The sequence below is a fragment of the Taurulus bubalis genome (assembly GCF_910589615.1).
Source record: "Taurulus bubalis genome assembly, chromosome: 16".
NCBI classification, from domain to species: domain Eukaryota; kingdom Metazoa; phylum Chordata; class Actinopteri; order Perciformes; family Cottidae; genus Taurulus; species Taurulus bubalis.
In genome coordinates, this window is record NC_136604.1 from 12,912,194 (window position 1) to 12,927,375 (window position 15,182).

The window sequence follows — 15,182 nt, forward strand, 5'->3', positions numbered from 1 at the left end:
CTCCACGGTGAACGGAGAATAAAAAAAATAGAGTTTAGACGATAGTGAAGGCGGCAAAAAGAGGAAATAAACCTGGCCTCCATTTACCTCTATTCCTCATGGATTTACTCCCTTTTTTGATTCTTCATTCACCATGCAGGTGTGCGAGAAAAGCTAAATTTTGAAGAATTCAAAGTAACACACTCTGAGTAATTGGTGTGTATGTGTGTGTGTATTCAGTATATATATATATATATATATATATATATATATATATATATATATATATATATATATATATATATATATATATATATATATATATTTCTAAACACACACAAATAGTAATTTTGTGGGTGACGTTTTTCTTTAAGGGTGGCTCAACTAAATGTTGCACCTTTTTTCCTTCTAATTGGAAATCGAATCACTGTAGTGTTTTATGTCTTGTAATTTGATCTGGTCTTATATTTGTAGATTGCCAGTGAGGAAGGAATGGTGAAATGATGGAGGTGTGAGGAACTTACCCATTTCTCTTCTTGTGCATTTCAAGGTGAGTTCCTTTTCGTGAATATGTTCTTTTAGTTATTAAAGAGTCTGCATGCCACGAGTCTAATCTCCTGTATAATACATAGTTGTAAAAATGTCATAGCGTTGCTATGACCTCCAGTGGCAGTCGAATAAAGCATCCAGTAAAGCAAGATGAATGTTAAGGCATAATATCCCACAGATGTTGCAGAACAGTTTAGACTTAGAAGTTTGACTCGTAAACTTCTCACCAGTTCTGTCATGCAGCATATATCACAAAATAAGTCACACAAACTTCTTTAGATCAAAACTAAAGCAAATTCTCATGAGCAAGTTTCAGTGTCAAGCAACCCAAACAGGGGCCAATCTCAGGCATTGCTCTTCTTCATTGCATTGGGAAATTTTCCAGTCGACAGTCTGCAGGGTTTGCATGTTTTCCAAGCTCATAAAACATGCATTCTCCACCACCGTGCAAGGAGCACACCCAGTTGAAGAATCGCTGCTCAACTCGTTGGTATGCATGGAATTCGCAGGACTTTGACTCCAGATTCTAAAACCAATTATTGAAATAGCTGCCACTGTAAGTGGCAGGGCAAGCATGTCAAGAACAAGGGGAAGAAGCATCTCAGATATTCATAATAGAATGTTCCCTTCTGTATAGTAGAGTTACTTGTCTGCGCCATTTCATGATGAAGTCAGTTGTCCTTCGGTTGGAGTTTTGAGATCAGTCATGTGTGAGATAACTGAACTAAGTTGTTGATCTGGGAAAAGTGAAAACCTATTCTAGCTTTTACTTTGTGTGTGGCTTTGTGTTAAACCAAACATTCATGAATTCACAGCGATGCCTTTTCATACTACAGATCTTCTAATGTGAAGAAACCCCCAAAACTGTTACAGAATGACATAACATGAAAGTAACATAACGTTGATTAATTATCATGGCTGTTCAGTTGCCTGCTCATTTTGTAAACAGTTACAAAAGATTAACATGGATGTTCCATTGGTGAGCACAACCATCTGAGCAATGAAATATGAGTGCATTGGAAATATATTTTTTTATTCAACCTATTCTGAATACCTGGCACTTAAAATTCATAGAGCATCTTGTGGTGTATTGTCAGGGTTTTGGTGAGGGATGTCCTCAGGCCACGCCATTAATCTCTATTAAACAGGGACCTGTCAGCCAGCTGTGTGTGCGTGTATGTGTGTTTGTGTGTGTGCGCTTGTGTGAGTGCGTGCACATTGGATTGGATGATGCCCTTGTGAGTCTTTTCTGCATTGAGTATCAAGGGGTTTGGCAGTACAGTTGCTTAACACTTGCTCATTCTGTAGTCTGACCATTCAGAATCACTACAAGACCAAATCATTTGACGTAGTCACATAAATACATTCACACTACCTGAAAGGGGTTGTCTAATTTGCATCGTCACTAAGCATGTTCATAAAATATAATTCCATCTCTGATTGCTCAAGTAGCAACATCTGCATCATGATTTACCATGTGCCCTTCATAACATAAGTATGTTCAAATTAGTGGTGATATATTGGCTTGACATCTTGTTTAGTGAGGACGGGCAGATTGCAGAGTCATGATTGAATGCTTAATGAATGATTCATAATCTAAAATGACATGGACATTTTAATTTGGGCATTTGTAACAATTGTTCGCTGGACACATCATTTTTACATTGGAAAAAAACAAAACAGTGTCAATTTAAGGGTGATCCTCGATTCCTTTCATTCCCTTGAGGTGTACCGACCTGAATATATATATATGTATATATATATATATATATATATATATATATATATATATATATATATATATATATATATAGGTGCTGTTTATATTACAAACCATGGTATGTGCTTATTAAGAACCTAATTTTCAGAGCTCTTCATTGCCAGTTGAAATATAGTTTACTCACTTGCTGTTTGATGCTGTGACTGTCTCCCAGCCCACACCGTTTGTACTGTACGACATATTGCTAACTCGCTGCTGTCTTGGACATGTTTTGAGCAGGGAGGGATGTTGTCTTGTGCGAAACAAACAGATGGGATGAAAACTTGACCTACTTCTTCATCTGGACCACTCTGAATAGAAAACAAGGATGACTAAGAGGAGAGACAAATAGAGCTGTGTGATGGCTTCTATTGTGTGGATGAATACAAAGTGCATGAAATACAACTTTTAGTTTTTGACCCGCTTCATTGTTTTATTTGAGTATTTTGCTTATTATACTTCTACACTCTTTGCGCTCTCACTTTGATTGTGGCAAACTTCCCTTGCCTTTTTTTCCAGCCTGTTATTTCTGTCACATAAATTAGACACCATGACTTCACAGATCAAAACGCGGGTCGAGGCAAAAATCAACCAGAAATAACAAGACCCTTCCCATATTGGGTTCTTGAGGAGTTAAGATGTCTGATTTGGGAAAATCTTTCATATTATATAAAGGATGTGCTTGTCTGAGAGAGAGAGACGGAGAGAAAGACCTAGATAGTTCAGAACTCCTCTCGGCTATAGCCAGTTCCTCTGTGTGTTGTTTGCATGGAGCTGCTTGGCCTTGTGATAAATTACATGTGTTTTAAGATGCCAGGAGGGTCAGCTCTGCCACATCAATCATGACCACTTTATGCTTTAAACTTCTAATGAAGAGTGAGGAAATTGATTGCGTTAGCAGAGGAGTTGATATCATCTTGTGATTAGGTTTACATAATGCATTTTCAGCAAGCATAGCTTGCAGAGTGATTTCCTCTGCAAACCTTGAACAGGTATATTTTAATAGCTCTGAATATGCCCCCATTACCCTCCATAGTGATAAAACATTATGGTTGTCAATATTACATTTGAAAATGAAGAGCAGCAATCTGTGCTGAACTTTGGACCTCAAGTTTATGTATCGTTTAATATATGGTGTGGGCGATGACACCTGTATACGATCATAACAAGGCGGTCCTTCTGCCCTGCGCCATGTTCATCCTCATCCTGAAAACAACAACAACAACAACAACCTTACACGCCCATTTGGGCTTTACTTTAGGCGCTTTTTAAACGAACCACCTTGGAGCTGATTGTAGGTGTGCACGTGATATATGCATAGGTCAAACTGAATGTGCCTCTGTTTTAAAATACAGTTGCAGCGGATGACTTCAAAAGGGTTTGGTGTTTTTTCCCACATGTGGAGAGCAGTTACCCCCTGGCATTATATTAAGTTTGCCTCCCACGCCTGTTTAACAATGCAACGTATTGTGTTGCAAACTATTGCAATGATTGCCTGTTTTTTTGGACCTCTGGGGCAGTAGGAAGAGGTAATCCTTTTACACAAAGACAATAATACAAATGTGTATAACCTGCCGAGGGGAGCACAGGTAATGGGCTAATGTTCACATGTCAACGGGAGCGGAGGACAAGTTCAGCTGCGCCGCACCGAGGACAGCGCACAGGCCAACAGTTTGCTGTCTATGGTTCTGAAACTCGGCTAGATCCATGACTCAGAATCCGGTGTTTTCCACACATGTTATGATTTTTCACTGGGCCAATGTAAATTGTACACAGCCACTCCCAGCTGCAGGTCTGTATTAAGTCCACTTTTACCGTAAAACTGCACTTTTGCTTGGACCTCGAACAGGACGCCTGAGGATGTCTGAATGTAAATTCACAATCTGCTTGTTGGCCCATTTAGTTTCACTTCTTTGCTAGATGGCATTGTTTATTAAACCAATAAATCAAAGCACATGCAAAATGTCTTCTAGGTTCCTGTCTAATAGTGATTCAGGCTATTTATATTATTTATTGTTCCTATAATGGGAATTTTCATTTCATCCTCTGGTTGAGACGCACACAGCAGCTCTGTCTTATCATGCTCAAAGACATCGGCAGGTAGGCTGCAGCGGGACGTCTTCACGGGGAATCAAAGCCACGCTGCCTGCCAGAACCATTTCACCATGGCTTACATAACGAGTCACTCAAATATAGCTCTAATAAGTGATTTGTTTCTGTTGTATGACGTGCAGCACAACAGAGCTTTACGTACAAGTGTATAAAGGTATATATTTGTACTAGTCTGCTCCATGCATGTCTGAAACGTCGACTGCCTGCTGTAATATAAAAGCCCAGTAAATCACCCTTGGCTGTCAAGCCGCTGATGAGTCTGCTCTGCATAAAGCCCATGCAGCCTTTCCACCAGGCTGTTGTATCCCCCCCACCCCCCCTTTCCCTCCCTCCATCGTTTCCTCTCCTCCTCCACGTTCAGTGCTCCCTCTTGCGCGCACGGTGAGCAGCAGCAGCAGCATCAGCAGCATCGGCGGCTTCAGCGCTTCTCTGACGCACCATCGGAGATGAGCATCCCAGTCCCACAGGCTGTTAAGGCAGACTCTCTCGACATCTCCGCCTCGGACCTTTGCGGTCAATCTTTCAACATCATTCTGTTTGTTTTTAGTCATTTTTTCCCCTATCGCTTCGTTGTCTCGTAATTTTTCATATTAAGCATTTGGCAGGGAAGCCCACAGCCAGCTCTTGGCTTGGAATTTACTTCGGAGGAGATTTTTGTATCCGCAACTGTCAACGAGAGTGATTGATTCCTGTCGACACTAACTGGGGGTCTTCTCCTTGTTTGGGACATCCTTCAGAACATTCTTGTGCTTCTAAGATAAGTGTTTCAATTTAATGGTGAAGGGTGGGTTGAAACAGGGCTGTTTTTGACTGGCGATCATTTGGATGACGGACACCGAAAGGCAATAGCTTCCCCTCTGCAACGCGAATCTCTGCGCCCTTGGAATATTCTCACAGAGGTACTGTTACAGAGTAGAAATATTTGTCTCAGTTTGCAGTCATAATCTATACGACGAGTTCTCCCACTGCAGGGGCTGCTGCGGCTTTCGTGTCTCCTCTGTTTTGAAATACGATTTACTTAACGGGCGGGCGTCTAAGCATCCCGGACGAGCTCGAATTTGCGATGCCCAAACAGTGAGGGTTACGGTGGGATCGCATTTTGGTCACCCTGCACGGTAGCATGGCCCCAGCCCGGAGGGACTGCAGCGGCTGGGAGATGTTCCTCCCGACGGGATGCCTGCTCCTCTCTGTTTTGATATTTCACCCTGCCCTGGCCAAGGTGTGTAACGACCGCACCAAACACGGACAGGACAACAGCTGGTTCGCCCGGGACGGGGAAAACTTGCCCATTATGGTTCTTATGCCCATGAACGAGTCGGCCCTGATGAGCAGCATCAGCCAGGGGATCGAGCCGGCGGTCCAACTGGCCATCCAGCACATACGGGAGTCCAGGAAGTACTCGTTCTCACTCATCACCAAAATCTATGACACCGAGGTAAACCAACAGACTAAATCCTTTCCATAAGCTGCTGCTGTTTGGCTCCGACTTGTTTAAAACACTTGTATATGCGTGTGTGTGTGTGTGTGTGTGTGTGTGTGTGTGTGTGTGTGTGTGTGTGTGTGTGTGTGTGTGTGTGTGTGTCTGGCGCGCGCGCTCTGCCCCGCAGCGCTCCACACATTGTGCGTCCAAGGGGAACCGCTGGTTCTGTCATGTTTGGTGTATGTGCAGCCTGGTTGTCGATATGTTTTTCATTGCGCAGAGGTCAACTGCTTTCTCTCCCCCCTTAAATGACAACACGTTGTTGATGCCCACATCTTATCTTCGTCTCTCTCGCTGCTGTCGCTTGTCGTTGATGGTGCATTTTATATGTAACCCGACATCATAAGGCACTGCATCACCCGGGCACTCCAAAAGCACTCTCTCGTGCTCTCCCTATATTGGAAGTGTTAATGGTAACCGCAATCTCCGGATGACACAGAATGTCAAGGCTGTTTGATGTTACACATGTCACCCCCGTCGCCCTATTGGATGATAATTAAAACGCTGCATTCGGTCTTTTTGTGACCGCCACTTTATACGATGTGTGTATGAATGAAGATGGCTTTGCGTTATAAATATTTTTAGTCACGAATCAGTGTATCTTTTAACGATTCAAAGGCTGCTTCTCATCGTGCCTGAAGATGGCGGTAATTGGGTGTACGATTTCTTGCACCCTTGTCAGGAGCTGCATCTCACTGCCAGCTCCAAATTAACATCTGTTTATTTACAATAACATTAATAATATACCACTCTAGTTAAAGTCCTTGAAGTTTAGTCATCACTCAATATCTGCATGATTTGACATTGTAGGTATGTGCTCTATGGCTTGTTTACACTTTAATTATTTGAATTGTGCCAGTACTCATAGTGGCCTTCTAAAGTGATTGAAGTGCTTTTGAAGACACAATGCAATGTAGGAGTTTAAAGCTGCTGCAGCCGTTATGCATGCCAATACGTGATGTTGACAGTTTGACATATCTGTTTAACAATTCAGCAACATTATAACTATTTTGCAATTCCATTATGCCATTGACTAGCTACTTAAATTAATTAATACTAGAAAAAAAACTGTATTCATAATTTTTTATTTCAATCTCCGGTTGATCCAAATCTTTTGGTTTTCCTGTCTAGCACCTATTCAGTATAGTGTATGTGCACAGGTGTGTCGGTCTGCAAGAGCACACACATCTCTGTTGACAGAGGTAAGCCCTCACTGGCGGCATGCGCTCAGACCATGGGATTAATATGCTCTTATGAGAGTTATGATTTTTTCGCTTTCTACTCCCCGGGAGAGAAAGATGAGCTGCAAACACGAGGTCGGTGGGCCAGCCTGACATCCGCTCGCTGGTAGGGTTTAATAGTGATGCCAGCCTTCTAATACTGACAATCAATGGGAACTCATGAGAACAGTGTTATTTGATGACTTTGTGGTCTGTTGCACTTTAGCACTGCCAATCCCATGGTATTTGACATTTGTTTTGTTTTATCTGAAAATCCAAGCTCTGATCATGTTTTTGGGAATGTTAAATTAAAGATATTCGACACCTGCACTAAAACCTCCAGTGTTCCCCTCAACAAATACAGATACATGCTGAAACAAATAGTCAACACTTCCTTTTTCCTTATTCTGGTAATTGCAGACCCTATAGACATGCATTTGTACTAGATGAATTGTGTTAAAGAAGAACATTGCCAAGTGGTAGCCTGGTAGCTCTGGCTTTAATAACTCTTAAGAAGAAAATGCTCTGCCAACAACTCAGAGTGTAGTTTACAAGCCATTGGAAATCATCTGGCACATCCTGCCATGGTTAAAGTCAACAATGGACCACTGAGGGCTCTGTGAACTGCAAATGGAAATATATTACTGCAGCTGCATATTGTTATTATATATTTACAGAAAATGTTAAAGTCAGAGACTTTAGCGGGGGAAACAGGATTTCAATAACATCTTAAAACATGAGAAACTATTATTGTTTGTTCATATCAAGTGAAGCACTCTGAAGTGTAGTGTCTCGACACTCAGGACAGAGTTATTGCTTTGTTGTTGACTATATTGCTTTTGGAGCCTAATACATGTTTATAGGAGCTGTAATGTGAAGCCAGTGATGGCTGTGCTATTAACAATTTATCATACAGTGTTCATTACCCCTTTATTGACAAATCATCCTTTGCTTACATGTGAATAAAAGTCCTGAACGCACACACACATACACATTGACAAGCACATAGCTTCCCTACATACCACATGCTTCTGTCAGAAAACAATGCATGCATCAGTGCGTTTGTTGCATCTGGCCAAGTGTGTGTCTGTACTGTTTGTACACACATGTGGATGTGTATGTGGAGGCACCAGGATTTAGCCTGGCAGATGTAAGTAATCAGTCCCTGAGCAGCGGCTCTTTATCCCTTTATCCCCGTCGGTGGAGCCATGGGTAGACTGACCAGGCCCAGTCCATTCCCTGGTGGTGTGGAACTGGGTGGTGCTGGTGCTGATGATGGGGATGTTGAGGCACTGGGGGGCTGTCAAACACTAACAGGCCTGAATGCTGAGGCTGTGCTTCTAGAATTGGGTAGCTGGTTGCTGCAGGATTAAAGAAGCAGTTGCTAGAAGAAGAGCAGATGTCCTAATAGAGAATGCCTGGAGATCTAATGCAGGCTCCTGTGGAACCAGTTTGATCAGGAGTAAGCTAGATTCCTAAGATAAGGATTCAACAATAAAGGCATTGTAGCAGGCTGAGGCAAATTCAGATGATAATACATCTTTGCTTTAAACCCAGGGCATTGCAGGTAGAAAAGAAGCAGGATGGATTATATCAACTGGGAGGCTTAATGCTGGAGCAGGAGTTGGTCCTCCACCACAGCTCTAGATGTGTGAGTGTGGGTTTTAGTGTAACCGAGGAATGATACTGTAACTCTGCAGGCTTAGAGGATCAAAGCTTTGGAGAGGACAGGGAGGACTGGAAGAGGATGGAAGGGAGACTTTGGGCAGTGAGAGCGTTCTAGGCTAAGCTACGCTAGTTCGCCCGGCCGCCTTTTGAATGTGTGACGGAGAGCCGCCACTCGGGGAAAGAGCACTACTTTTTACCAGAATAGTTAAGAAGGTGCTTTCGAGTGGTGGCATTGAAAAACACACATCAGACAATAGATGCAAATGGTAACCATGAATGTGAATGGATTCATACACACTTTTCATTCCATAAAGGTTTGCTCTTCCTGTGTACTGTTAGTATAGCACAGTCATAGTGATACTCTGTAGTGGTTATGTTGTGAAGACTGGTCTGTTAATGCTGTTAATGATGAACTAAGTTACAAGAACTGTTTGAGGATAATGAGATACAATTGTGAAACAGGCCTGCCGCTTCACAGATTGAACGAAATTGGGGAGAAAAGAGGACGCAGAAAGTCTGAATCCTTTCATTAGGCCTTCTGCAGGCATAGGAGATTTATATCATTTCACCCATTAGAGCTGTCACTTTTAAAGAAAAATCAAGTTTGAACAAATGAGAACTAACATGTATATGATTCATTATAACTGCAGAAAATTATGTTTTATAAAGGCAGCGGAAGTAAGATCATTTCCCTTTATTCAAGGGATTGTTTTTAATATAACTTTGTATGTAAAATGACAGCTCTACTAAACATCTGCAGTGATCCAACACCTTTTGTTGTCAGTTGTGGAATAGGACATTTGACTTGTAATGACAAGAGGTGAAAAGTCTCATCTAAGGCAACGAGAAATTGGATATCAACTCTTATAATCTTCTTTTCTGTCATTATTTAAAAAAACAACAATATATCTTGTACTTTAATTGCTGTGTTTGTAACCGGATGTGCAATCACGTTTCCTATATTCTGGCAGTCGGAGAAGAGTGAACTTAACGTATTTTTAAAGACAAACCAATACAACCACCAAGACAGACAGTCTGCAGTTGGCGATCAGATCTTGCCCGCCAGATACAATATGCAGATGGTTATTTATAGTATATTATTGTCCCTTCATGCAATGCTACGGGTCGTCTATGTGAGCAGCGACCTATGTTCAGAGATAAGGCACTCTCTTGCTCTCCTCTGAGCTCTACATGCAACATGTCACATCCGTGTTCATGTTGGCAAGCCTGAAACGACCGTACAGTACACTTGTTCACAGGAGGAGGTGCACCCCCACCTAAGTGCAGATAAGGCGTTCTGTCATTTTGTCAGAAGAAGTTACGTTTCAGTGAAACAGGTTTTCCATAATGGATGTTCGGATGCTGCTAAGCACAGGTCTCGAGTCAAAACGAGCTGGTTTAGATTTGAGGAGAATTTGCTCCTGTGTTTACGGCCTTTATATATATTTTACTGATCTTATTGATTCAAATGCTGTAACTCACCTTTGAGCTTTTGTGTAAAACCATCTGACATAGGCCAAATGAAGCAGTGCCTGTGGACATCTTGTATGTCAGGGTCTCATATTGTATGCCACATATTATCTTAATATCTGACATCCATTCAGCGCTGAGGCGGTGACCCAGGGGGTTCACAAAGATTGCCTGTCACTGCTCCTAGGAGAGGGCGAAAATTCGAGGATTGTAAGGAAACGCAGCCTGTGACAGCCTGGCTATACTCTCTAGGCAGAAAGTGCTGAGTGTGGCTGTATCCACTGACCCGACACAGATAGTGGGGATCAATGTGCAGCCGCCCTTCTCATAGAACGAACAGGATCTCAGGGGAGAATCAGAGAGAGAGGCAAGAGAGAAAGAGATGTGTAGGGCTATGAGATGGAGATCCCAAAATAGGATTAAATCATCTTCTGTGCAGGAAGAGGAAATGGTCAGCCTCTTAATTCTTATTGGATCATAATGTGATGCCATTTGTGTTTTCTGTGAGGCTGTATAGTTTAATGGCAATGTAAAAAAAGAAAAGAAAAAAGCAATTACTGAATGCAATGAGGTATGCATATTAAATCAGTTAAAGGCTCCCAAGATATTGTGTTGTTGTGTCAATGATATCAATTTTTTTATTATACAATTTTTTTTAACTCTGATTCAAGCAAAATGTGAGGCTACAGTCTAATAAAGATACTACATTCGAGCTGTAATTGCTGACCTTTGTCTCAGTCAGGCTGCCAGTGGCCTGGGGGGCTCGAGGAAGACGACCACAAATGTGAACTTTCCTGATTAAAAGTGTCTCTAATGTGCCCTGAAGCTGGCTTGATGACAGTATCATGGCACATAGATGAATGGAAGTATGCACATACTGTATGTTTGTACACACACCACTACACACATACCTGTTTCTCACACACACGCACGCACACACAAAGCACATATGGTCATGGCTGTTTTCAACTGGCATCCCTGCAGCACTGCCCGAAGTCACAACAATATGGTCATTTGAGCAGTTAGACATGAAGTGTTGTTCAGTTCCAATAAGAATCACTTCGTAATCAAATTGCTTTTATACAACATCAGTAACTCCATTCATCTTCCCCTCACTTGGAAAGTAGTCAAAACCACTACCTCACTAAAAACTATTTTCATCAATCATCTGAAACCTGTGTAACATGACAAAAACAATTGACTTCTCTCTGTATCATGCATTTAAATCTTGTCTTTCCTGATCTCGTTCTTTTTAATTTTTTAGTTTTAGTGAGTTGAAGAAAAAGTTCTCATTAAGGCAATACAGTGGTAGAATCTGACCTAAGAAGCTTTTTTTTTTTCTTTTACAAAAAAGGGAATCGGTTGACCTTCTGGACTTTGTGCAGTCTTGCAAGTGTTGTATTCAAAACCAGTACGTAAAATGACAGCTCTATATGGGTTGGTTGTCTACCAACCCATATTAACCTTGATAACCCGGCCTCTTAACCAGTCTTTCCTGATGATCCCAGAGGTTTGTCCTAAAGGTTACAAAAAGAAATGCGTCAAGTGTGACTGCTCTTCTCTGGTACATTGTCCACACTGACCGAGGCCAACATCTTATTGCTAATGTCTTAATAACACAATGCCCGGCTTTGTATAATATTGGTATTCGGAGCACTGAAATTCAAAATGTGAGTGCAAGTGTGACATAAACAAATTAGCCTTGTGGCCTTCTCCACCTTGCACCTTGCATTTGCCTGGAGTAGATTACAGTATGTTTGACTGAATCTCTTGTTTATGTCAGTATGTTGTTAATTTGATAGAGCAAGAGAGAGGTTTTGGCATTATCTCATGTCTGCGCAGTCACCCCGCAGGGCCTGATGTGCTGACCAAGTCAAGGGCTAATCGCATGAGAGAGGCAGCGGCTGAATTCAATTTCAAAAGCACCGTAGGCAAGTCTCGTTGGTTGCTTGCAAAGCAGTCGAAATGTACGTTTGTGCATGAGTGCTGCTGGAGGTTGAGAAAGAATGGGAAACGGTCCGTGCAACGGATGTGTGTGCAGGGCTCTGAATATCTAAGTGGCTGGTGAATGTGATTCTTGGAGAAGGACCCAAGCGCCCCACACTGATATTGTTACAAATCAAGCTATTGGACTGGTGTCTCACGCGGAAATTTTAACAAGTATGCGGTGGCTAAAGGTGTCACTGTCATTACTGCACATCTTTTTTTGCTGTCATTATACTGAAATAGATTGAAATAGATGAATACAGTATCTAAAACTCCACATATGTTTACCCCAAATGTATTGCATTTTAATTACAAACCGGCGACACACTATGGTAGGAAAAGCCTGAATGAATTCAGTTTGTGATAATCAATTATCTTTTTCAAATTACATTTTTATTTTTTAATTGTAATCTTCTTTTCTTTGTGCTATCCTATTGTGTTTTCCCAGCAGGTGCTATGATGAGACATCTGTTGGCATACACCCCTCCTCGACTTTCTCTTTCTTTTCTTTTCTCTTCGACTCTACTGTCAACCAGATGCACAATGGCTGCTCTGATTTACATGGCTGTGGTTGTGAGGGAGGTATACACACTGTAAATCACCCTTGAAAATGGAGGTAGGGTCAAAGGTTGAAGAGGTGGGGTTAGCAGAAAATAGGGACTTTAGGAGGACAAGAAAGGGGAGGTTTAGAGAGGAGAGATGGAATGTGAGGCAGATAAACTGTCGAAAGAAAACACTGAAAATGCAAGTTAAAAGTTGCGATAGATGAGAGCTCGGATGAGCATGAAAATCTCATCTTTATTCAGTGCTGCTGAAAATTCTGAGAAGATGGCTGCTGTCAGTCAGTCTGTATGGCTTGCACCATCAATAAAGCTGCCATTGATCTCTAGCCAAGCCATTTGCACAGACAATTAACTCAATGAATGTTTATCCGCTTCAATCCATCATTCTGACTTCCAAATGTGGTGGAAGTTGGAGGATTCTTTCAGTATTTTTGTCGTTGTTAGGAAGTGATTTCAGAATTAGGTCTGCACAATCAATTGAATATTAATAACGATTTTGGCTTGATGTGATCAATAGCGATATTGACGTTTAAAATGTTTGGCCATAATGGTGCAGTCCATCCAGAAAGCTATCCCTCATGTATTAGTCTGTTTACTGAACTCAGACAAGATCCAGGAGAATGTGTTTGTGTGCTTATGGTTACCAACCCCAAGAGAGGTGCCCTGCTGTTCCACAGGAGAATTTCCATCACTAGAAGTGTGTGTGTGTGTGTGTGTGTGTGTGTGTGTGTGTGTGTGTGTGTGTGTGTGTGTGTGTGTGTGTGTGTGTGTGTGTGTGTGTGTGTGTGGCATAGTGTGAAAATAGAAAGAGGTGGTATGTGTGAGAGGGGGTCACATTTGTTGTATTGCTCCGCCTTTAATATTGTTTTTGATGTTTCATCTTTAAACAAAGAAGTCCTCTCACATCAGATGACCTTCTTCAAGGATGACTTGTTTTCTGCTCAGTATCGCCTTCGTTAGGCATCATTATACTCTTATCCTTAACATTTTACCTCCCTCACTTACTCCATCCCTGTCTGCTCCATTCACTCATCAGTCCTCCCCCTGACACACACACACACGCACACACACACACACGCACACACACACACACACACACGCACACACACACACACACACACACACACACACACACACACACACACACACACACACACACACACACAGTTGCATTTCTACCTCTTTAGAGTACATTACATTGACTTACAGTCATTTCTTGAAGGCTTACCCTAACCATTACCAGCCTAATCCTAAGACTTGCCTTAACCTTGCTTTACTGTAACCTTAAACCAAGTCTTCATCTTAAAATGTGATGATTTACATTATGGGGACATGCATTTTGAAGGCTAGTCAGTACAATGTGACTGTGTAACAGTTTTATGTCCCTGCAATATGAGTAATACGCACACTCGCACACTCACATACTCACATACTCACAGACACCACATTCATCTCCCTGCCACCCTATCCCTCTCCCGTGAGTGGACAGAAATGAAAGGATTATCGTGGAAAGGGTGTGCCGTCGTCATTAGAGATTGGACAAGTACTCTGTGCGTGCTCCTGTCTGTTGCCCTCAAGGGGGCCCAGCACAGAGCAATAAGCAGAGAGAGTCTGTCCTTGTCAGTCCTGTAATTACATTAAAGCTCATGTAATTCTTTGCCAAAAAACCAGAGCCTAACCCAGTCTGCTCCTTGAGAAGGGATGTGTGTGTGTGCACGTGGGCACGTGTGTATGGTGTGTGCACTTAAAGACAAAGTGACTTTATGTTGTCGCTTGCATAAGTTCACATGCAGGATGTGGTTGACTGCTGGTGACCTGGCGTGTGTGCGTGCGTGTGTGCGTGCGTGTGTGCGTGCGTGTGTGCGTGCGTGTGTGCGTGTGTGTGTGTGTGCATGCGTGTGCGTGCACTTGGGTGACTGGCAGCACGTAATGTGTGTGATTGTGGCATGTGGGCATCCGGTTCCCACGGGTCAACAACACTTAACACTCGTTCCCAGAGGGCATGTTGGTTGTTATGGCCACAGCTGGGATGTGCGGAGACTGCGGCAGGTGCCACAGAAGAATAATGGCCTTTCTTGCTTTATCTCGATCTTTCTCACCATGACATGCATCTACACCTGCACACACCTTTTTTATTAATCTATTAATCTTAACACACACACACACACACACACACACACACACACACACACACACACACACACACACACACACACACACACACACAAAGCCCAAAAGACATGTAATGTCAACAAGTAATAATGGCTGGCCATAACGGCTGGTCAACAGAGGGCACCAGGGTGCTGTGCTGCCCTACCTTAGCTGGCTTTGAGAAACAATCGACTTTAGACGGCTTCCGTTATTACAATAATAGAAGAATAGATGGTTAATAACAC

The 15,182-nt window shown here is 42.3% G+C and overlaps 1 protein-coding gene across 1 annotated transcript in view; it reads left to right on the top strand.

Annotated features, from left to right (window-relative positions):
- Positions 1-5,519: 5,519 nt before the first annotated feature.
- The window catches only part of gabbr2 (gamma-aminobutyric acid (GABA) B receptor, 2), a gene marked incomplete at both ends in the record, with an annotated part of 156,504 nt that continues 146,841 nt past the window's right edge, over positions 5,520-15,182 (top strand). The window contains one exon of the mRNA XM_079231766.1: positions 5,520-5,834. Within this exon, the coding sequence (XP_079087892.1) occupies positions 5,520-5,834 (315 nt within the window). The remainder of the gene's footprint in view (positions 5,835-15,182) is intronic.